The sequence below is a fragment of the Delphinus delphis genome, chromosome 3 (genome assembly GCF_949987515.2).
Source record: "Delphinus delphis chromosome 3, mDelDel1.2, whole genome shotgun sequence".
Lineage (NCBI taxonomy): Eukaryota > Metazoa > Chordata > Mammalia > Artiodactyla > Delphinidae > Delphinus > Delphinus delphis.
Window position 1 is genome coordinate 11,712,921 of NC_082685.1, and position 25,093 is coordinate 11,738,013.

The following is a 25,093-nucleotide window of genomic DNA, read 5'->3' on the forward strand; positions in this document are numbered from 1 at the left end:
CTAGTGAACCCTTTCATGCTTTTGCAAAGTAGAGAGATCAGAAAAGGTTTTCCCATATTCTTCATATTTACATGGTTTCTCTGTAGTATGCATGCGTCTCTGAATGCCTAAGACAGAAATGTAGGCTTTCCCACATTCCTACGTTCATAAGGCTTCTCTCCAGGGTGAGTTCTTTCATGCACTTGAACATTAGTGGAAGCGAAGTTTTCCCACATATTTTACAGTCATAGGGTTTTTCTAGTATGAGTTCTTTCATGTTTTTGAAGAGAACTGGAAAAACGAAATGCTTTAGAACATATTTTACACACACACGGTTTCTCGCCAGTGTGAGTCCTTTCATGTGTTTGAAGAAAACTGGGAATAATAAATGCTTTCCCACATTCTACACATTTATATGGTTTCTCTCCAGTGTGCAGGCTCATGTGTCTTTGAATGCCTGAGAGAGATATGTAGGCTTTCCCACATTCCTTACATTTATAGGGTCTCTCTCCAGTGTGAATTCTTTCATGCACTTGAACATAGGTGGAACTGAAGGTTTTCCCACATATTTTACATTCATAGGGTTTTTCTCCAGTATGGGTTTTCTCATGTTTTCGAAGATATCTGGGAATACTAAATGCTTTAGAACATGTTTTACACATATATGGTTTCTCTCCAGTGTGAGTCCTTTTGTGTATGTGAAGAGAACTGGGATTATTGAATGCTTTCCCACATTCTTCACATTTATATTTCTCGCCAGTGTGCAGTCTCATGTGCCTTCGAATGCCTGAGGGACAAACGAAGGCTTTCCCACATTCCTGACATTGATAGGGTTTCTGTCCAGTGTGAGCTCTTTCATGCACTTGAACGTAAGTGGAAGCAAAGGATTTCCCACATACTTTACATTCATAGGGTTTTTCTCCAGTATGGGTTCTTTCATGTTCTCGAAGGTATCTGGGAATACTAAATGCTTTACAACATGTTTTACACACATATGGTTTCTCTCCACTGTGACTCCTTTCATGTATTTGAAGAGAACTGGGGTTAATCAATGCTTCCTCACATGCCTTACATTCACAGGGTTTTTCTCCAGTGTGATCTCTTCCAAGTTTTTGGAAACCTTTTTGAGAACGTAAACCTTTACCCCATTGCTTACATTCATAGGCCTTCTCTCCAGAGTGAATTCTTTCATGTGTTTGGAAACCTTGATGATTACTGAAACTTTTACCACATTGCTGGAATTCATACAGTTTCTCTCCTGTGTGAGTTCTTTTGTGCCTCTGTAAGGAACTGTAATATTTGTAAACTTTCCCACATTCCTTACATTTATATGTATTATACAGTCCCTGATCATATTTTTTAAAATCTTGAGGTCTGTGTTCAATGTGACATTTCATGTGCCTATTAAGAGATGAATGATGCATGAAGACTTGTCCACATACACTGCATTCACATGGTTTTAATCCAGGAGTTTTCTTGTTCTGATCAAGAGGTGGAATAAGGCTGAAATTTCCTCCACATGGATTACGGTCTTTACGCTCAGAGAATCTCACTACCGTATGATTTCTGAAAATGTGAGAAGCACATTATTAATGATTTATTAATCATTTTATATGTATTGCATTTATTACAATTGATAGGAATAGTGTGGTTTTCTAATTTGTGTGAATTGTTAGGAATTGAATATACTGAATACTCCGCAACGGACTGCACCCTTTCTATTGAAAAGTAATATTCAAATACAGGGTTTATTAATATTGCTTGCAAGTGAATTATTTTGCAAATACTGGACATTTATATAACATTTAAGAAAATATTTTTGAAAGAAACTTTCTAAGAATAATTAAATTAGAAGAAAGGGCTATTTGTTTCGTTTGCACATTTTTAAAATTTCATAATATACCAGGATTCTCACGTGAGTCAAAGCTTTCTATTGTCAGTGTGACTTACCTTGGTTTTCCCCCCTGGTTTTTGTACTGCTCTTCAATGTCATCATCATCCCATTTTGTTCCTAAAATGCAGACCCAGTAAAATGATTCCAAAGATTGGAAATTAAAGAAATATTATTTGACTCTATGTACATTGTTAGCTGTGACCATGCCTGGTTTATATACCAACATCCTCCCTTCTCACATTACACAACTTAGAACATCAATGAGCAAGAAGCATTTGATCTCTACCTGAGTAACTGATGGAAAGTCCCCATCCTTACCTACTGAGGCCAGATTCCTAAAGGTTTCCTGCATCACATCTCTGTAGAGTTTCTTCTGTGTAGGATTCAGTAGAGCCCACTCCTCCAGGGTGAAGTTCACAGCCACATCCTCACAGGTCACTGAGTCCTAAAACATCCCAAGTATGTGTACAGTAGGATGAGTGACAGCACTGGACACCTATATTCCATTTATGGGAAGGTTATGTATGATTCTGTCCTTTACAAACATTTACTCACCCTCTGTCCATACCTTCTTCCTCATTAATTTATCAGTACCATAAAGACATGAAAATTATTTACACATTTTTACTGTGATCACATTACATTTTATTTCTCTCTAATGGCAGGGCTCAGAGAATACTGGGAAATGACAGAAATGCTATACAAATGAAACCAATATTATCATTTTAAGACCATCAATTCCTTATGAGAAAAATTATTTCATTTCCTTCCTTATTACCCACCAATTCCAGCACTCCAAGAGACAAGGGGTCAAATCTGTGTGAGGTTTCAATGCATAAACCACTGTGAATAACTACAAGCTTTTTCTTCTCTTCCCATTACCAGGCATGAGAGTCCAGGAGGCCTCTGGCATGTAACATTTAAAAAGGTCCAGCTAGTTACAGATCCTACAGTCCTCTAGAACATTAAAAGTGACAAGATACAACTGGCTGAATGAAAATATTCTTGGGGAGAAGCACTGCTTTTGCCCTGTGTCATATGTATTACAGATTCAGTACCTCCTTTGTCTCTCTGTCCAATTTAATGGACTAGAAAGTTATTTGGAACAGAATTCGGACATGACAAAGAAGGCATGACAACTTAAACCACAAAATCCCTACACTCCTGCACCTCAGGGCAGCTTCCTGCCAATTCTGGGAACACACAGGCATACACACTGAGATAATAATGTCAGAAGAGCCCATGTGGCACACCATGACAGTCGATCCTCATCCCTGCTGACATTAAAAAACAATTTAAGGAGAGGAGAACAAGATGGAGGAGTGGAGGGACATGGAACTCACCTCCTCCCGCCAGTACATCTACATGTGGAACAAATTTTTTAGAATACCTATTTAAAGCTTGCAGAAGATCTCATATAACCAAAGCTGCAAGAAAGATCCCCACATAACTGGGTAGGATGAAGGGAGAAGAGAGAAGAGGAACTGAGATGAGACCTGTGCCCCTGGGAGGGAGCTGTAAAAAAGGAAAGGTCCCCTAAGCCAGGGAACCTTCTTCACCAGCTGGGAGGTCCACCAGGATAGATAGGGAGCTTCAAAGGCTGAAAAGGAGAGTGTGGCAGCTGGCCTGTAGCCTGGCAGGGAAGAGAGAGATCTGAACTGAAGGTCCTGGTAACGTGCCCACACTTCTCAGCCCAAGACATGTGCCTGCTGGTGTGTGCAATGACTGGGTGCAGAAACGTGGCTTCAACGGACAGACCCAGGGAGAGGACTCAGTTTGCCTGCACAGACACAGCCCACTGGGGGCAACTGGGGGCATGAGCATGCAACTGGGGGCATGAGGACGGAGAGTGGGTCTGCCATAGGAGCCCCATTGTCAACACGGGCAGGAGGGGAACAGGTCTGCCATAGCAGCCTCATTGTCAGCGTGCTCATAGAAGGGATCTAGCTGCAGTGGGTTCTTTGAACTTTGTGGGCCTGCACAAGCAGAGGCAGGGCTGAAATCTGAGCCAATTGCAGGCAGTCCTACTGCGGGTGCTGGGATGCAGCTCCAGCGGGTTCTTGTTCCAACAGATTTTGGGACCGGGACTGCTTGTGCTTGCCTGAGAGCCACCTGAGCCAACTATCTGCTGGCTCAAGGGGACATGACTCTGTGGGTTGAAACACGGGTGGCCCTGTGGGCACACATACACGCCTAAGGAATCTCTAACCTGATTACCAGAGCCCCCAAGGGAAGGTGGCCATCAAGAGCAGTGCCAGTAGCAGTGATCTTTGTGGGTACGCACACCAGGTGGCAAGTAGCATCACAGAATCACACACCCCACAGACATCTCCTGGGGATGAAGATGAAGCAGTTCCTCTCCCAGTGGGAGGCCTCCAGTGTCACCTACCTCACACCACAGCTTAGAACCGGATCTAGGAGCTTCTATTCCAACAACTAGAGAGCAGACCCTGCCCCCAACAGACCTGTGACAACCATAGAGCAAAGAGGAGGCCCAGCCAAACATCCAGTGCAGTCTCTGGTCACCACAAGGCCAAACACACCAATAAGGGCCAGCAGAACCTGATGAGACACATGGCAAGCATACATACTAAAAACAGCCCTTGCACCATGAATATTGGACTCAAGCAGTCTACACAGTGACACTCCCACAAAACATCAGCACTGCAAGACCACAGTAGATAACTGTTTCTCCTAAACTGACAGAGTCAGAGAAATATAAGAAAAATGCAATAGCAGAGGAACTACTCCCAATTAAAAGAACAAGAGAAATCCCCTTAAAGAACAAACAATGAAACAGACCTCTCCAGTCTACCAAACCCCAAGTTCAAAAAGGAGGTAATAAAAATGCTGAAGGTATTAAGAAAGGCTACCAATAAAAATGTGGATCACTGCAACAAGGAGCTAGAAACTATAAAGATGAGCCAATCAACATTAGACAACTCCATTGCCAATATGAATACTGAGTTAAACATAATAAATAGCAAACTTAATAATGCAGAACAATGAACAAGTGACCTGGAAGAAAGAATAATGGAAATCACCCAATCAGAACAGCAGACAGAAAAACAAATGAAAAATATGAAAGTAACATATCAGATGTATGGAACAATATAAAGCACGCCAATTTACACATAATAGAATCCAAGAAGGAGAAGAAAGAGAAAAGGGGATTGAAAAAGTATTGAATAAATTATGGCTGAAAACACCCCAAACCTAAAGAAGGAAACAGAGATCCAGGTACAGGAAGCACAGAGGGTCCCAAACAAGATGAACCCAAACAGACCTGCTCTAAGATATATCATAATTAAAATGGGAAGAAGTAAAGATAAAGAGAGGATTCTAAAGGCAACAAGAGAAAACCAAAGAGTCAATCACAAGGGAATCCACATAAGGCTATCAGCTGATTTCTCTACAGAAGCTTTGCAGGGCAGAAGGAGTGGCAAGATACACTGAAAGTCCTGAAAGGGAAAAACCTGCAACCTAGGATACTCCACCCAGCAAGATTATCATTTAAACTAGAAGGAGAGATATAGAATTTCTCAGAAAAGCAAAAACTAAAAGAATACAGCAGTACTAAGCCTATCTTATGAGAAATATAGAAAGGTCCCCTCTAAATGGAAAAGCAAGAATCTATATGAATGGGAAAATCAAAATAGTAAAGGTAAATATATAAGAGGACTGAAGATCACTTAAATAAACCAGTACATAGATTAAAAAAGAATCAAAAGAATACTGTGAAAGCAATGATAACTATAAGGAACAGCAAAAGGGTAATAAACATGAAGATGTAAAATAAGACATCAAAATCACAAAACGTGTGGGAGGGGAGTAAGAATGTAGATCTTTTACAATGTGTTTGAGCTTATATGACTACCAGTCTAAAGCAAGTACATAAAGGTTAACAAACTTGAAAATCAGGCTAACCACAAACCAAAAACATACAATAGATTCACAAAACCCAAAATGAAAGAAACTCAAGCATAATACAAAGAAAACCATCAAACTACAAAGGGAAAAACAAAAAGAAGAAAGGAACAAATAAGAAACATAAAATCAAAAAAGAAAAAAAAAGAAATATAAAATCAACTGGAAAACAAGGTGTTAAATGTCAATAAATACATACTTATCAATAACTACTTTATATGTCAATGGAATAAATGCTCCGATCAAAAGACAGAGTGGTAAATTGGACAATAAAACAAGAACTTCAATATGCTGCCTACAAGAGACCCGATTTACGGCAAAAGAAACATAAACATTGAAAGTAAGGGAATGGAAAAAGATATTTCATACAAATGGAAATTACAAGAAAGTAGGGGTAGCAATACTCATATCAGACAAAATAGACTTTAAAACAAAGGCAATAAAGAAAGACAAAGAAGGACACTAGATAATGATAAAAGGATCAATACAAGAAGAGGATATTGCACTCATTAACATACATGCACCCAATGTAGGAGCATCTAAATACATAAAACAAATATGAGCAGACATAAAAGGAGAAATTGATGGGAATACAGTAATAGTAGGAGAGTTTAACACCCCAGTGGCATCAATGGACAGATCTTCCAGACAGAAAATCAGTAAGGCAACAGAGATTCTGAATGACACAATAGTTAGACTTAATAGCTATATATAGGACACTACATCCAAAGAAACCAGAATACACATTCTTTTCAAGCGCACATGGAACATTCTCTAGGATAAACCACATAGTAGAACAAAAAACAAGGCTCAACAAATTTAAGAGGACAGAAATTATTTCAAGCATCTTTTCTGACCACAACAGCATGAAACCAAAAATGAAGCACAGAAAGAAAAATGAGAAAAAAATGATTACATGGAGACTAAAAACATGTCCCTAAAAAAACCAATGGGTCAACAATGAAATCCAAGAGGAAATTAAAGAATACCTCAAGAAAAATGAAAATGAAAACACAGCCATACATAATCTATGAGATGCAGCAAAAGCAGTTGTGAGGGAATTTCATAGTGATACAGGGCTTCTTTAAATAAAAACAACAAATCCCAAATAAATAACCTAACCTACCATTACAAAGATTAGAAAAAGAACAAACAAAACCTAAAGTCACAGAAAGAGGAAAATAATAAAGATCAGAGAGGAAGTAAATAGAGATTTAAAAAAAAAATAGCAAAGATCAATAAAACTGAGACCTGGTTTTTTGAAAAGATAAAAAAAAAAAAAAATCAACAAACCTCTAGCCAAGCTCACCAAAAAGAAAAGAGAGAGGACCCAAAGAAACAAAATGAGAAATGAAAGGGGAAAAACAACAACCAATACCACAGCAATACAAAAAAATCATAAGAGAATACTATAAACAAGTATATGCCCACAAAATGGACAACCTAGAAGAAATGTACAAGTTCCTAGAAATATACAGCCTACCCAAATTGAGTCAAGAAGAAAGAGATAATTTGAACAGACCAAGCACTAGGAGTTAAATGGAAACTGTGCGACTCCCCTGGTGGTCCAGTGGCTAGGGCTCAACAATTTCACTGCTGTGGCCTGGGTTCAACCTCTGGTCGGGGAACTAAGATCCCACGAGCCATGTGGTGCGGCCAAAAATAAATAAATTAATTTAAGTTTAAAAAATTGAAGCTGCAATATAAAAACAAAAACAAAAAACTCCCTGCAAACAGAAGTCCAGGACCAGAGAGCTTCCCTGGGGAATTCTACCAAACATACAAAGAAGAACTTATACTGATCCTTATCAAACTATTCCAAAAGACTGAAGAGGCGGGTACACTCCCAAAGTCATTCTATGAAGCAACCATCACCCTGATGCCAAAACCAAAGACACTACATAAACAAGAAAATTACTGGCCAATACCTTTGATGAATACAGATGCAAAAATTCTCAACAAAGGGCTTCCCTGGTGGCGCAGTGGTTGAAAGTCCGCCTGCCGATGCAGGGGACACGGGTTGGTGCCCTGGTCCGGGAAGATCCCACATGCTGCAGAGTGGCTGGGCCCGTTAGCCATGGCCGCTGAGCCTGCGCGTCCGGAGCCTGTGCTCCACAACGGGAGAGGCCACAACGGTGAGAGGCCCGCATACCACAAAAAAAAAAAAAAAAAATTCTCAACAAAATGTGATCAAATCAAATCCAACTATACACAAAAAGCACGATACAACATGATCAAGTTGGATTCATCCCAGGCTCACAAGGATGGTTCAACACACACAAATCAATCAATGTGATACATGACATCAACAAAAGAAAAGACAAAAACCACATGATCATCTCAACAGGTGAAGACAAAGTATCTGATAAAATTTAACACACATTCATGATAAAAACTCTCACCAAAGTGGCTATAGAAAGGACATATCTCAACATAATAAAAGCCATTTTTGGCAAACCCACAGCCAACATAACACTCAATGGTGAAAAGCTGAAAGCATTCCCAGTAAATTCTGGAATGAGACAAGGATGCCCACTTCCACTACTTCTACTCAACAGAGTATTGGAAGTCCTAGCCACAGGAATCACAGAAGAAAAAGAAATGAAATCCAAATCAGAAGGGAAAAGGTAAAATTGTCATTATATGAAGATGACATGATACTCTATATAAAAACCCTAAAGACTCCACACAAAAACTACTAGAACTGACAAATGAATTCAGCAAGGCAGCAGAATATGAGATAAACATACAGAAATCTGTTGCATTTCTTTACACCAAGAAAGAAATATAAAAAAGAGAAAGTAAAAAGACAATCCCATTTAAAATCACATCAGGGACTTCCCTGGTGGTGCAGTGGTTAAGAATCCGTCTGTCAACGCAGGGCACACATGTTCAAACTCTGGTCCAGGAAGATCCCACATGCTGCAGAGCAACTAAGCCTGTGTGCCACAACTACTGAGCCTGCACTCTAGAGCCTGCAAGCCACAACTACTGAGCCCACATGCCACAACTACTGAAGCCCACGTGCATAGAGCCTGGGCTCCACAACAAGAGAAGCCACCGCAATGAGAAGCCCACACATTGCAACGAAGAGCAGCCCTCACTCGCCACAACTAGAGAAAGCCTGCGCATCAATGAAGACCCAATGCAGCCAAAAATAAATAATAAATATATAAATTTATTAAAAAAAAATTACATCAGGACTTCCTTGGTGGTGCTGTGGTTAAGAATCCACCTGCCAATGCAGGGGACATGGGTTCGATCCCTGGCCTGGGAAGACCTCACATGCCACAGAGCAACTAAGTCCGTGCACCAGAACTACTAAGCCTGCACTCTAGAGCCTACAAGCCACAACTACTGAAGCCCGCTTGCCACAAATACTGAAGCCCGCTTGCCTAGAGCCTGTGCTCCGCAACAAGAGAAGCCACCGCAATGAGAAGTCCATGCACTGCAACGAAGAGTAGCCCCTGCTCACCGCAACTAGAGAAAGCCCGTGCACAGCAACAAAGACCCAATGCAGCCAAAAATTAATTAATTAATTTAAAAAATAAATAAAATAAAATCACATCAAAAAATGAAATACCTAGCAATATGCCTAACCAAGGAGGTGAAAGACTTGTATGCTGAGAACTATAAAATATTGATAAAGGAAACCAAAGATGATTCAAGGAAATGGAAAGATATTCTGTGTTCTAGGATTGAAAGAATTATATTGTTAAAATGGCCACACTACCCAAAGCAATCTACAGATTTAATGCAATCCCCATCAAATTACTCATGACATTTTTCAAAGAACTAGAACAAATAATCCTAAAATTTATATGGAACCGTAAAAGACCCAGAATTGTCAAAGCAATTCTGAGGAAAAAGAACAAAGTTGGAGGAATAACCCTCCCAGCCTTCGGACAATATTACAAAGCTACAGTAATTAAAACAGTGTGGTACTGAACAAAAACAGACATAGAGATCAGTGCAACAGAATAGAGATCCCAGAAATAAACCCACACACCTATGATCAATTAATCTTTGACAAAGGAGGCAAGAATAAACAATGGAGAAAAGATATTCTCCTCAGCAAGTGGTGTTGGGAAAACAGGACAGCCGCACGTAAATCAATGAAGTTAGAACATTCCCACACACTATACACAAAAATAAACTCAAAATGGCTTAAAGACTTAAATATAACACCTAATACCGTAAAACCCCTAGAAGAAAATATAGGCAAAACATTCTTTTGCATAAATTGTAGCAGTGTTTTCTCAGGTCAACCTACCGAGGCAATAGAAATAAAAGCAAAAATAAACAAATGGGACCTAATCAAACTTATGAGCTTTTGCACAGCAAAGGAAACCATACACAAAACAAGATGACAACCTATGGACTGGGAGAAAATATCTGCAAAGGATGTGAGTGACAAGGGCTTAATTTCTAAAATATACAAACAGGGCTTCCCTGGTGGCGCAGTGGTTAAGAATCTGCCTGACAATGCAGGGGACACAGGTTCGAGCCCTGGTCCAGGAAGATCCCACATGCCATGGAGCAATTAAGTCTGTGGGCCACAACTACTGAGCCTGCGCTCTAGAGCCGGCAAGCCACAATTACTGAGCCCGTGTGCCACAACTACTGAAGCCCGTGCACGTAGAGCCCGTGCTCTGCAACAAAGAGAAGCCACCGCAATAAGCCCGCGCACTGCAATGAAGAGTAGCCGCTGCTCACCGCAACTAGAAAAAAGCCCACGCACAGCAACAAAGACCCAACGCAGCCATAAATTAATTAATTAATTAATTAATTATTTTTTTAAAAGGGACCTAAATAGACATTCCTCCAAAGAAGACATACAGATGACCAATAGGCACATGAAAAGATGCTCAACATCACAAATCAAAACTACATTGAGGTAACACCTCACACCAGTCAGAATGGGCATCATCAGTCTACAAATAATAAATGCTGGAAAAGATGTGGAGAAAAGGGAACCCTCCTACATTGTTGGTAGGAATGTAAATTGGTACACTATGCAGGTTCCTTAAAAAACTAAAAAGAGTTACCATATGATCCAGCAATCCCACTCCTGGGCTTTTATCAAGAAAACAGGAAAGCTCTAATTTGAAAAGATACATGCATCCCAATGTTCACAGCGGCACAATTTACAATAGCCAAGACATGGAAACAACCTATGTGTCCATCAACAAATGAACGGATTCCAAAGATGTGTTTTATATATGCAATGTATTATTACTCGGCCATAAAAAAGAAGGAAATAATGCCATTTGCAGCAACATGGATGGACCTAGGGATTATTAGACTAAGTAAATCAGACATTGATAGACAAATATATAATATCTCCTATATGTGGAATCTAAAAAAGAGTACAAATGAACTTATTTACAAAACAGACAGGCTCACAGACATAGAAAGCAAACTTATGGTTACCAAAAGGGAAGGGGGGAAAAGGGATAAATGGGGAGTATGGGATTAACACATGCAGTTTCCTACATATTAAATAGATAAACAACAAGGATTTGCGTATAGTATAAGGAATTTATAAATTGAAAAAAAAAATTTAAGAGCTGCAGATTGTAAGGGAGCTCACTGAAGTCCATGATGTTTTCATGGTGGATATTCCCATGATTATAAAATAAATAAATCTGTTCACAGTGTTTTCCTCCCAAAGAACATAAAATCACCATCCTCTAATCAGAAGGAAGTCCTCTGTGACCAGCCACTGTAGAGGTGTCCTTCCTTCCTCTGCCATTGTCAAGCTCCTCTAGGAAGAAAAGGAACATGCAGTTTAACCCCTAAGCATAAGAATCCCTTAGCTGAAGACAGCACACACTGCCAGTAGGCTATAAAAGGGTATATTCCTCCATAATTGAGGTCTCTGGCGAGTGTAAGGCAGGCCTCTCAAGCAGGCGTGAAATAGCTTGAGAGAGCAAGGAAACGTGTGTGGACTTTTTTATTTTGGTTTTGTGGTGGGATACAGTGAGAGTTTATACACAAGGGCAGAGCATGTGTGGATTCAATCTTTTCCTAAGCCAAAGGTAGGAGCAAAGCCTTTCTCACTGCCTTGGATACATGTGGGTCACAAGGGGAAGAAGGAGGGATGAGGCTCTAAAGCTGTCCACAGCCAACTGTCAAAAAATTGGAGTCAGGGCTTCCTTGGTGGCACAGTGGTTGAGAATCTGCCTGCTAATGCAGGGGACACGGGTTCGAGCCCTGGTCTGGGAGGATTCCACATGCCGCGGAGCAACTAGGGCCGTGAGCCACAACTACTGAGCCTGCGCGTCTGGAGCCTGTGCTCCGCAACAAGAGAGGCCGCGACAGTGAGAGGCCCGTGCACCGCGATGAAGAGTGGCCCCCGCTTGCCACAACTAGAGAAAGCCCTCGCACAGAAATGAAGACCCAACACAGACAAAAATTAATTAATTAATTAATAAACTCCTACCCCCAACATCTTCTTTAAAAAAAAATTGGAGTCAGAAGCTTCTACTTCCGGCTCTGGCATTTAATAACTTAGAAGCTATCATTGCCAACCTCGCAAGAAAAAAGCAAAATAACTTGAAATAAACTTCTCTTCTTAGATTCTTCACAGCATTTAGGTCACAGGGCAACCCATGATCTTTAAAACTGGGAAAGAGAAAATAAATACAACATTATTAATATTCCCCAAATATTCTGTTCTTACCATGGCCTGTCAAAAAATTCTATTTCAGCAGAGTTTAATGGAAACACAAAAAAGACAGAACAATATCTATGAACCCTAACATAAACTGTCAAATAGAAGATTTATAACCATCATGGGATTACGAAAGGAAAAGACAGAAAAGAACAGAAGAAATTAGTGTAGTAACAATCATTGAGATTTTCCTAAAGTTAATGATACACGACACACTGTAGATCCAGGAAGCTCAGAGGACACTAAACACATAAACAATAAAAATGCACAACCAAGTAGCCCGTATTCAAACTACACAAAAACCAAAGACAACGTGAATACATATGGAAAGAAGCCAGAGGGGAAAACACCTTAGTTATACAGAAACAAAGATTAGAATTAAATCAGACTTCTTTTCAGAAACCACGCAAGAAACAAGAGTGAACTATTTAACGTTTTGAAACAAAAAACAACTCTCCTAGAATTTTGTGTCAAGCGAAATTATCTTCCAAGAATAAAGGAGGAATAAAGACTTTCTCAGAAAAAAATTGAGACTTTGTCTTAATAGACCTACTTTGAAAGAAACATTCAGAAACTCATCAGAAAGAATGTAAATGATGAAGATGCAGGATTAGAAAAACAATATATGAAGGTAAAATATCTACTGTAATTCTTATAATTAATATGGCAGATAACCACTTTGTTTCAAATATGAACAAGAATGTATTTGGCAATTATAAACTTATGGATAAGTGAAATAAATGAGAGCCATGTGACAAGGGACCAGAGATGGGGGAAATGGGAATAACTTCATATGAGGTACTTGCATGCCCAATGAAGTGGTATCGTGGCACTTGACAAATGTGGCTTAGTTGTAAATGTATACTGAAAACTCAAGGGCAAGCACTAAAAAAGTGAAAAAATATGTGTAATTGATATACTAACAGAGGATTAAGAAAAACAATCAGGTAAAATGCTCAGTTAAAGCCAGAGACGGCAGAAAAAGTGGGAAGACAAAAAGAAACAAAGTACAAGGGTAACAAATAAAAACAATAAAAGGTGTGGTAGGTATTAATCCAACTGTATTAGCCACCACTTTAATCAAGGTCCCAATACAACTGAAAGACAAATACAGTAATGACAGATGTTTAAAATCACACTTAATCGTATGTTGTCCACAAGAAATCCACTTTAAACCTAAAGACACAGACAGACGAATGTTAAAAGGATGAAGAAAAATGTCCTATGACAAAGCCAGAGAGGGGCAAGGCTGACAGATCAACCAGGAAATCTTCCAAAGAGGACCACCACTGGCAGGATTTCGGATAGGATGTCTGTGCCCAGAAAAGATCCTGAGGGAGAGGCATGAGGATTCAAACAGTAGTTCCACGTAGTTATTCATGGCTGTCCTCTCATGTCAAATATCCACAACGAATATAAATCTATAAAAAGGAGTCATCCATGACTCTGTGGGGAAAAAAATTAAAACAAAAAAAAATTGGGTCTGCTTGAAATGCACCACGAAAGACAAATAGTTGATAATGATGCTGTGAATCGAAGAGGAGAAGCTGGAGTTTTAGAATTCGGGAAGGAATCTGGAAATTGAGGCATTTATTGCCACTCTAGGAAGAGCTAGGCTAGAGGGACAGGGTCGTGGATTTGAGACCCTGCTCCCCAACCATTTGGAAAACTCAGGAGAAAACGGGTCCCGCCCTGGGGAGAAAGGAGGGACCACACAGCTCCTCATACACAGGTACCCCGGGGACCGAGTCAGTATTGTTCCCTGATGATCCTCCTCGTGGTCACTGCACACCCTGGGGAAGACGCGGGCTGCGGGCGCGGAGCTGCCCAGAGAGGCTAGGAGGCGGGGCCGAAGTCGTGGCGCGCAGTGACGGGACAGGACGCCCGGGGTCCCGACTGCAGGCCCCGCCCCCACGCTGCGAGCCGGAGGGAATGAGGTCCCAGTGGCTGTCCAAGTGGACACGGGTTCGCAGACTCCGGAGTTGAACGCAGGGAGGCCCGGGTACCGCCTCGGCCTGTTCCCGCCGGTTCCTACCAATTTCTCCGCTCCGTCTCCACACGCCGGGGAGGCACACTCACCATATCCAGCTTTTCCGGGTCTCCTCGAGTCCCTCCTACGCCTCCCACGACCACTGCAGAAACGACTGGGACCATTAAGGGCGGGGAACGCCAGATATCGTCCCTGGGACCTCGGAGTCCGTGGCGACTTTCTTGCGGGTGCTGTGCGTCGCCCCGCCCACCTCCACCAGCGGCCCCCCTGATTGGACAGTTCGAAAGTCCCGCCACTTCGTGCCTGAGTGACTGCAGAGCAGGAGGGCTGGGCTCCGCCCAAACATCTTCTCTAGGTGGTAACCTCACCAGCCAGCTCCATTTGCATTTAAACAGAAAGTTTTCCTGGCCTGAGGCTGCCTATGGTGTTTTCACCCAGCTTTTTGTGAAAGTGTGGGCTCAGATGTGCGCCGGGAATTCCCGATTCAGTCTCAGGTTGGAGAAATACAGAGCAAGAGGATGGCCCAGGCCAGGTCTGCTTGTAACAAATGGGCCATCTGTCCTCTGCAGGTCAAGAGCTTGGCGTAAGGCTGCGGCGAACCACTCATGGAACTATGACCCTTGTTTAGAATGTCAACCATAAGGACCACCAATTATAAAGAGGCAAAATGGCAGTCTATTGAGGGATCTTAGAATTGCAATTCAAGGGGTCACAGATTCTGGAGAGACCCAGAATGGTGTCCGACCCGAGGAAAATGGGTAAAAGTTTTTCTAGGAAAAAGGGGGTTGTTCATTCAGGCTTAAAAACTTCTTTACCAAGAATTTGGATTGGAGGGTAAAATTCGTCTATACATACCATTGGGTTACGGAACACATCTCATCCGTTTCTAGGGAAAGGTATGTTTTCTTTAGTCCAGAATAAGTCCAGTTATCATCATCATTATTTGGCAACTCAGCAATTATTCAGCCATTTTATTTAGAGAGCTCAGCAAAATTCCAACGCGGGAAGAAAGATGGGGGTCCTTTGGTCACATCTCACTCGTTCCTGACACAGTTCTTTTCATAAGAAATACACTTAAGTGTGACCTCACCGTCTGTAACAGAGGCTGGTCCATTTTAGTCTTTGACCTTAGCGAGCACTGAGATTTCCCTCATCCCTTTTCCACCCCCACTCTTTTGGTACTTAAGGTAAAGAATCCCAGAACACTTGGCCCTGGTGAGAAATTTGAAGCCCGCAGTCCTAGGTGGGTGCAAGGACTCTGCTCAGTCTAACCATAGGGTGTGAGAGGTGCTCATTAAGTTCTCATGTCTGCATTTACACTGAAAGGAAATTTATTTTACATCAGTTTTTGCTTCAAACCCTAGTGAACTTTGAAATGTAAACGACTATGACATCCCTAAGGCAATTGATTCCTATTATTTCTGTTACAAGAAAAACAATAAATCATCCTGTAAACTTGGGATTCATCTGGAAACTCTTCCCCCACAGCTTTCTTGAGGTATCATTGACTAACAAAATTGTCTATCCTTCTGTTACTACCACATCTTGATTACCTTTGTTTAGTACAAAGTTTTGAAATCAAGAAATGTTAATCCTACAATTTTTTTTTCTTTTTCAAGAATGGTGTGGTTATTCTGGTTTCCTTACAATTCCCAATAAATTTATGAAAGAGATTGCCAATCAAATTACTGTTCAGATTATGATTATTGAATCTTAGATCATTTTGCAGAGAAGGGCCATTTCAACAATGTTAAGTCTTCTGATCCATGAAACTGGGATGTTTTCCCATTTGTTTATACATTAATTAATTTCTTTCAAACATGTTTGTAGTTTTCAGAGTATTTGTTTTATACTTCCTTTGTTATATTTATTCTGTTTTATTGCCTTTGATTCTATTGTAAATACATTTCTTTTCTGAATTTCATTATCAGAATGTTCATTGCAACTGTATAAAAATGCAGTTGTTTTTATTTTGATCTTGTATCATACAACCTTGTTAAATTCAATTACTAGTTCCTATAGTTTTTTTTAGCAGACCCTAGAGTTTATTATATATAAGATACCTGACTGGAAGTAGAGACAGTTTTACATCTTTCTAACCAATATGCACGCATTTTAATCCTTTTCTTGCCTAATGAGTTCTTGGCTAAAATCTCCAATAAACTGTCAAACAGAAGTGACAAGAGTAGACATCTTTTGTTAGTTATGGCTGGGGGTAAGCATTCACTGTTTCACCATTAAATATAATATTAGCTGTGGGTTTTCCATAGATGCTCAATATGAGGTTAGGACATTTCCTTCTATTTTATTTTATTTTTTTATTTTTGGCCGCGTTGGGTCTTCATTGCTGTGCGAGGGCTTTCTCCAGTTGCCGTGAGCAAGGGCTACTCTTCGTTGCGGTGCACAGGCTTCTCATTGCCGTGGCTTCTCTTGTTGTGGAGCACGGGCTCTAGGCACCCGGGCTTCAGTAGTTATGGTATGTGGGCTCAGTAGTTGTGGCTCACAGGCTCTAGAGCACAGGTTCAGTAGTTGTGGTGCACGGGCTTAGCTGCTCTGCAGCATGTGGGATCTTCCCGGACCAGGGCTCGAACATGTGTCCCCTGCGTTGGCAGGCAGATTCTTAACCACTGGGCCACCAGGGAAGCCCTCCTATTTTTGGTGAGTGTTTTAATCATGAAGGGGTATTATTTCTTTTGTCAATTATTTCTTTGAATCTATTTAGAAGACCTTGCATCTATTGACCTCACTCATTACATTAATGATTTTGAGATGTTAATCCAAACTTTCATCCCAGGAACAAATCCCACTTGGTCATGATGTATAATTCTTTTTATCTGTGGCTGTATTGAGTTTGCTAGTATTTGTTCGGTGTTTTTCCATCCATATTCACAAAAGAAATAGGTGTGTCTTTTTTTTTTTTTTTTTTTGGTACTTCACGTGATGGCTTTGGTATTAGAGTAGTTCTGGCCTCACAAAATGAGTGTGAAGTATTGTCTTCATTCTATTATTTACAAGACTTTGTGAAAATCAGTAATAAACCTGTCACCCAAGGGAGAAACCCGACGGTCCCTAACCCACCATGCCTAAATTGTCTCTATAAACAAGTATACCTGTCTTAGGCAAGGAGGCAAGGAAGCCAACCGCCCCACCCTCCCATTCTAATAAAAACCTCCCTCCTGGCAAACTTGCAGAAAACCAGAACTAACTGTATCTACTAGTTGTGTTTACATGACAGCAAAAAGAGGGCTTAACCATAAGAATCCAGGATAATCTGACTGAACTTCAAAAGTGGGACAAATGTCACTCTACAGCCGATTACCATCTCATCGTAATAATAAAATCTCCACCCCTCACCCCCCTGCCATATTGGTTCTACCTGCTTCTGACCCAGACCCAGAAGGGCCACCACACAGCAGCAGAAAAGAGAACTGAATTGCATTCCAGGAAACCTCCATCCATTTCCACGAGTCAGGATGACAAAAGACACTCGTCCCCTGTAACCTCCTTCACCATTTTCTATAAAAAGCTCATCCCTGCTTGTAATCAGAGAGAAGGTGTCTTTAGAGCATTAGCTCCCCTTCTCTTTCTCTGGCCATTGAAGAAAAGCCTGTCGTCCTTGCGCCAAACTCAGTTTCCTTATTGGCAGCTCAAACCTGAGCAGGAAAGAACTCCCTGACCCAGCCAGGGGGTCTTTGGTTCAGCTAGGGGCCAGGAGGGGAGTCTCCAGTCTAATTCAGTAACAAATCTTCTTTAAAATTTTTGGAGAACTTTGTGTAGAAGCCATCTACGCAAAGGTAGAGTCTAGGTTTATTTTACGGGTGGATTTTGTTTACTAACTCAACCACTTCACTTTTTATAGTTCTATTCTGATTTTCTGGGGTTTTTTTCTTTTTCTGTTGCTTTTTTCTTTTTACTAATATGTAGTTTTTAAACTTATTATTGAAATATAGCTGATTTACACTGTTGTGTTAGTTTCTGCTGTACAGCAAAGTGATTCAGTTATACATATACATTCTTTTTTATATTCTTTTCCTTTATGATTTATCACATGATATTGAATCTAGTTCCCTGTGCTATACAGTAGGACCTTATTGTTTATCCATTCTATATATAATAGTTTGCATCTGCTAATTCTCTACTAATATGTTTTGTTTTCTAGTCTATTTTGCCTGGTATTTATATAATCTCTCCAGTTTTCATGTTGGTGTACCTATCATACGCTTTTACTTTCAATCTGTTGGTGTCTTTGCATCTAACGTGTGCTTCCTCTCAGGTAGAAGGTAGTTGGGTCCCTGGGCTGAGCAGCTGGGAGTGTGTCAAGCAGAGTAGATTGGAGCTTTGTTTTCCTTAGACACACCAAGGACAAAGTTAATGGCAGGAGCTGAGCTCTGCTGGAGTAATGAGATAAGAGGACCACATCTATCAATCCTGAGGTCAAGGAAACCTCCCTATCTGCACATGTGCAGGAAGGCTCCTTGAAGGTCAAAAAGGGAGGGGGCACCACCCCACAAAAAGTGTGGACATACTCCTGAAGTCCTCTTGGCAAAAAGTTGCGCACGCATATTGGGGAGAGCTCTAGGACAGGTCAAGTGTGGAAAACAAATGAGATAGCTGGCCAAACGTAAACAAAGATCCAGAAGAACTGCCCTGTATAAATGATGTAACCACCTCTTTACTGTGCTCCTCATTAGGGAGGACCCCACAGCCCTTCTCTCCAGGTGTGTATTTCTGCCTTGCTTCTGTCTTAAACAAACTGTTTCTCTGTGTGCTCTCCCACATGATATGCTGTGTCTCTGATAATAAACTCTGTACCTGTTTTTACAGTTTTTGCCTCTTTGAGAAATCCATTTTTCAAATGGGGCAAGAGCCAGGGGAACTTTGCTTCTAGCCTGGTGGTCTACCAGCTAGGATTCCTGGGTTTTCATCCAGGCTACCCAGGTTCAATTCCTGGGCAGGGAACTAAAACCTAGCTTCAAGACCACTTGCTGTTGTCTCTCTGAGATCACCTCTACACAGAATATAAATTTAGATCATCGTTTGTTTGTTTAATCTGGGGCGACAATCTCTTCCTCCTGTTTGGATCATGTAATCCATTCACATTTAGTATTTTTGACATAGTTGCAATTATACCTGCCATTTTACTTTTTGTTTTCTACAATTCCCATGTTGTTTTTAGTTCTTAGTCCTCCTTTACAAGTTTCTTTTGCATTAAGTGAATATTTTCAAGTGTAACACTTTCATTTTCAAATGACTTCTCCATTATATATTTAAAAACATTTCAGAGGTTGCCGTTTTAACATAGATGTATTAAATTACTAAAATGAGACTCAGATTTTTACTAGCTTAATTCCAGTGATACATGGAAACGTTACTCATATAAAGCTCTATTCCCTTTTGCCATTTTTGTGTTACTATTGTTATGCAGATTACTTCAACTTATGAAATAACCCCCAAAGTATTATCTTACAGTTATCTACCATCTGTAGTCATCTCCTTAGCCCAGTACAGCTTTACTCCCACCTTTGTGCTCTTTAATGGCAAATGCACTCACTACACAGATATTCTCTCTATGTTGCGCATTAGACTGTTACAGTTACTAGACTGTGTGTTACTACATTACATACATAAGATTTATACAGTTCCTTTGACATCAGTTGAAAGAAGAAAAGAGAAAATATGTATTGATTCTGCCTTTTCTAAATACAGAATTACCTGTATGAGTGTTTTTGTTTCTTTATGTTGATATGAATTACCTTCTGGAGTCCCTTGCTTACAGCCTGAACTCCTCCAGTAATTCCTGTGGGGCAATTGACAGTCAATATATTCTTTGAGCTTTTGTTGATCTGAAAAATGAAGGGCAGCCTTCATTTTTTTCAGAAGGCAGTTTTGGTGAATATAGGATTGTTGGTTGACAGGTTTTTTTCCTAGTGCGCTTTGAATGTTTCCCCCTGCCTCTGGCCTCCCTGTTTTTTGCTGAGACATCACCTGGTTTTACTGGGGTCTCCTTGTAAGAGTTGGGTCATTTTTCAATTGCTCTTTATTCCCACCATCTGGTTCCTACCTTCCTATTTCTTTGCATGTCTCATATTTTGTTGTAAACTAGACATTTTAGGTAATATATTGCAGCAACTCTGGGTTCTGGACCCATTCCTTCTGGGGATTATTATGGTTATGTGCCTATTTATTTGTTCAGTGACTGCCTGGATTATTTTAATGCAGCCCGTTCCCACTGTACTGAGAAGCCAGAGCTGGTGTATTGAATTAAGAATATGCAGATTATGACCTGCTGAATAACGGGCACATCCTGTTCTTGACCTTAAAAATAGAAGTTATTTTACCAGTAAAAATGAGTTTATGCAGAAACAGCAAAGGATTGTGACTCTGGACAAGCAAGCTATAACAAAAGCCATAGTCAAGACCAACAAAGAAAGGAGAGGAATGTTGTTTTATTGAGATAAAGGAGGAAGGTGGGAGGAGCTTTTTTTTTTTTTTTTGGCTGTGCCGCACAGCATGCAGGATCCCAGTTCCCTGACCAGGGATCAAACCTGCACCCCCTGCATTGGAAGCACAGAGTCTTAACCACTGGACCACCAGGGAAGTCGGGAGAAGTTGCTTTGATGGAAAGTCCACTGGAGAAAAGTGAGAGTTCAGGGTGATGACAGTTTCTCATTGGCTGAGCTGCTGGGCAACTCAATTTTTTGTAGGAAATGCAATGTACATTCTTCTCTTTGTGACCTATAAAGGATGATTCTTTCCTGATGAAGATTCTACTGTTGAGGTGTGTAAATGACAATTCCTCCTACAACTGATGTGGAGAGGTACTGGGCTACAGGTCCCCATCATAGGCTCCCAACTCCATTTTAGTGAGGTTCTCTTTTATAAATTCTCATAACCATCCACATGGGGTGGGCAGGTATCTCCCTCAGCAAATGAGTTCCCACTTTGGGTAAGTGAAACCCATGGGTTGTTTTGATTGAAGGTGCAGTTTCAATAAACCCAGAGAAAGCAAGTACAGCCAGGAGATCTATTACTTACACATCCCAGAAGTTGGGGGCTGAGGGGGGCGGTTACAATGACCCTGGGAAAAGGGCAGTCCTCAGTCCCAGGTCAGGAGCCAGCAGGAGAGAGAGTAGGCACCTACCAATTATAAGACGGATGGCGCTGTCAAGTAAAAAAACAGTGCACAACCTAAAAGTTGACAAGTATGTTTTTTTAATTAATTATATTTTTGGCTGCGTTGGGTCTTCGTTGCTGCACACAGGCTTTCTCTAGTTGTGGCGAGTGGGGGTTACTCTACGTGGGCTTCTCATTGTGGTGGCTTCTCTTGTTGTGGAGCATGGGCTCTAGGCGCATGGGCTTCAGTAGTTGTGGCTTGCGGGCTCTAGAGCGCAGGCTCGGTAGTTGTGGCGAACGGGCTTAGTTGCTCCGTGGCATGTGGGATCTTCCCAGACCAGTGTTCGAACCTATGTCCCCTGCATTGGCAGGCGGATTCTTAACCACTGCGCCACCAGGGAAGCCCGAGAAATATGTTTTATTTGGCAGAACTTCTGAGGACTCAAGCCCTGGAGACAGCCTCTCAGATAACTCTGAGGGACTGCTCTGAAGAGATTAGGGAGGAGACAGAATACATAGGAATTTTTACAATAAAAACCAGGTAGTTGGAACATGAAAATCAGGTAGTCTGGTTAATTAAAGAAAACCAGATATCTCAGGTTAACGAATTTAGCACTTTCCCATGTACAGGAAGATGCAATAATCTGGGCTCACTGAAATCGTTCCTTTGATATGCACCTTAACTTACTATCCTTGATGGTCCTTACTATCTAGGACCAGTATCCTGCTCTTCTCCATCCTGAATCCCCTCAGGGAGCACCCTTGGGGGTGGCAGCAGCACTTGCCGGCTAGGTGGCCCCAACATCCTTTGTTTACTGATATGGCAGATAACAGTCTTCATCCACAGTGCAAAGGTCACTAACTTTTCACAAGCATAACTCTAAGTGGTTTTATTGTTTGTTTTTGTTTGCTTGTTTTTGGCCACGCCTGGCAGCACGTGGGATCTTACTTTCACAACCAGGAATGGAACCTGCGCCCCCTGCATTGGAAGCACGGAGTCTCAGCCACTGGACCGCCAGGGAAGTTCCCCTAAGTGGTTATTTTAATAAATGTCCTGAGAAAACCTTAGCAGGAACTAAGAATGGAATCCTAAACTCAAGTCTTTATCTAAGTGTCCAGATTCTGGGTGTGAGCAGGGTTATCATACTGTAAAATGCCTAGGCAGTTACTAGGAAAGACAAAAGCAGTTTTTTGAAAAGTGGTTTTTCTCACCACACCCCAGACATAGTGAAACCTCTAACACAGGTCCTCAGATTGGGGGCAGCTTTGGGTAAACCCGCTATATCCTGGGATGACAGGACCATTGGTGAGGCTCTCTTGCTCTTTCACAGACCTCACCCAGTGTGAAATTAAATCAATCTGTGGCTGATGGCTTGACTGTTTTCACCGACACGGAGCAGAGAGGGGGAGGAGAGCAGGAAAGGGCATAATTTACTCTCCAATTTATTCAATGCAATTATGGTTCCTTTGTAGAAATATCTCCCAAAATCAGTACGTGATATTTGTTTAACCCTTGGAATCCTCCTCTCAGCACTCTAAGTTCCCAACTCTACTCAGAAAACTAGGCAGTGTACAGGTAGGCTACTTTCATTAAATACAGAATCTACTCCTAACTGATTTTCACCTCATTTTCCACTTTTTTGCTAGGGTCCTTTGACTTCCACTTTTCATAATCTTTTGCCAGGCACTTTAATTCTTTGGAAAGGTAGTCAGAGCTCACTTCCCACCCACCCACCTACACCCCACCACCCCGTACTCAGGAAAAAACCTCTGTGCCACTCCTGGAGCTGTTTGGGGGTAATAGGAAGCCTCTCTGAACGACAATCCCATCCTAAGAGCTGAGTGCTCAATGGAGGGGAGACAGCAGCCAGTGGTCCTCTTGGTTGTATCTTCAGGCACCTCAGGAATGACTTATGATACAACCACCTCACCTGCTGGGAAAAGGGCAATCAACACCCTGTACTGTCAGTGCACACAAAGGCATCACCTCTGTTCCATGTGTAGGGAATAAAAGAATCGTGTCCCAAGTTTGTAAGAAGAGTCATCCAGCAAGTATTAACCCCCAGCAACAGGCAGTGGGGGCCGGTTTGAAAAGTTGAAGTCTGTTCTTTCTAGGAAAACAGTCCTCTTGAGTGGGAGCTGCGGTAACATTGCGCCATGTTTTCTAGGTCACAGTAGTCTAAAGTGGAATCTTCAGCAACCTAAGCTGAGAGGAGCTAGAGAGGGAGTGAAATAAAATGCGTGTTTTATGGCAAGTCAAGAAAAATTTAAACAAATTCTTCTCTGCCCTTGGCTTCCTCTCTCCTCCCACTGTGCATTGTGTATCTGCATTATGCATCAGCTGGACCTCCCCCATCAGCAGGAATGTCTGCTCAACCATAAAGAGTAACATTTTTCTAGCATCAACAAGACAACTCCTTAAAAGATAACATTTCTTCTTGATCTTGTAAGGGGTCACATGACCCACCATGATCCTGCTTAGATCTGGATTATGTAAACTGTCAATAATATGTCATTTGATGTACAGCCCTCTACCTCAAAAACCTTATATAACTGTGCCTTGATTTCTTTTTTTTTTTTTTTCCCGAAGTGTAAGCTTTTACTACTCCAGCACAGCTTGGACTTCACCAATGCCTACCTTCGTGGGGCATGTAGTGTGACTCATGATTGCAGACACAGCCTGTGTTACAGCTCTGGGCTACTTTCAAAGACATTCAGTTACACGAACCGTGACTTGCTTCTAAAAATGTGAGTCCCATTTTCATTTTCCTTCCTCTCTGCCTTGCTCCCTACTTCCCGCCTTCTTGGGACTTCTCACTGTCTGGGTAACAAAGCTTGGGCCTAGCCAAACCTGGGGTAGTGAGACCCCTCTGTCACAAGCAGTGCCCGGGCCTGAGGCTGAGCCTGTGGCCTCTGGAGCCCAACCTAGCTTGGTGCAGCACCAAGGGGTGGCCTGTTAGGCTAGTTCCCGGCTCCCTGGGGAAGCCTGCGGACACTGGCCTGATGGGAGGCGCTACTGCACTCCCTGGGGCCTCTCAGAACTCCCACTTCTAGTTAGTGGACCGAACCACGGGACAGCCACACCTCACTTTTCCTTTTCCCAATTACAAGCAGCTGGGAGGGCCCCTGGCCTTATCAGCTCTGTCATCAGAGTGGCTGCTTTTCCCCAGGGCTTCAGCAAAGTCCGAAAAGAAGGGCTAAGGGCTGCTGCTGTAGGCCTGGGCTGCAGAGGCCCCGCCCAGCTCTCAGGGGAACTGGCACCCCGCTAGTCCCACTGGACCACTCACCTCTCCTCCTTGGCCTGTGTAGCCAGCAGCCTTCAGACCTGCCCTCCTCCCCGCCACCGGCCCCTCCAACGACATCAGCTTTCCTCTCCCGCGAATGCTGGCCTCAAGGCAGGCTGTTGAGAAGTCCTGCCCTACTGACAGCCAGCAGCAGTCAGCCCGGAGGGCTCTGAGCCCTGCCTGTGCCCACACCCCAAGAGCAGCAAGGCCACCACCTGCCCTCCTCCGTG

The 25,093-nt window shown here is 41.9% G+C and overlaps 1 protein-coding gene across 1 annotated transcript; it reads right to left on the reverse strand.

The window, feature by feature from the left end:
* Positions 1–24,941, reverse strand: LOC132421671 (zinc finger protein 791-like). Its single transcript, XM_060006468.2, is given in 9 exon segments — positions 1–137; positions 140–202; positions 205–239; positions 241–1,545; positions 1,930–1,990; positions 2,192–2,318; positions 14,556–14,733; positions 20,179–20,309; positions 24,867–24,941. Coding segments are annotated over 9 exon segments (2,112 nt in total).
* Positions 24,942–25,093: the final 152 nt, after the last annotated feature.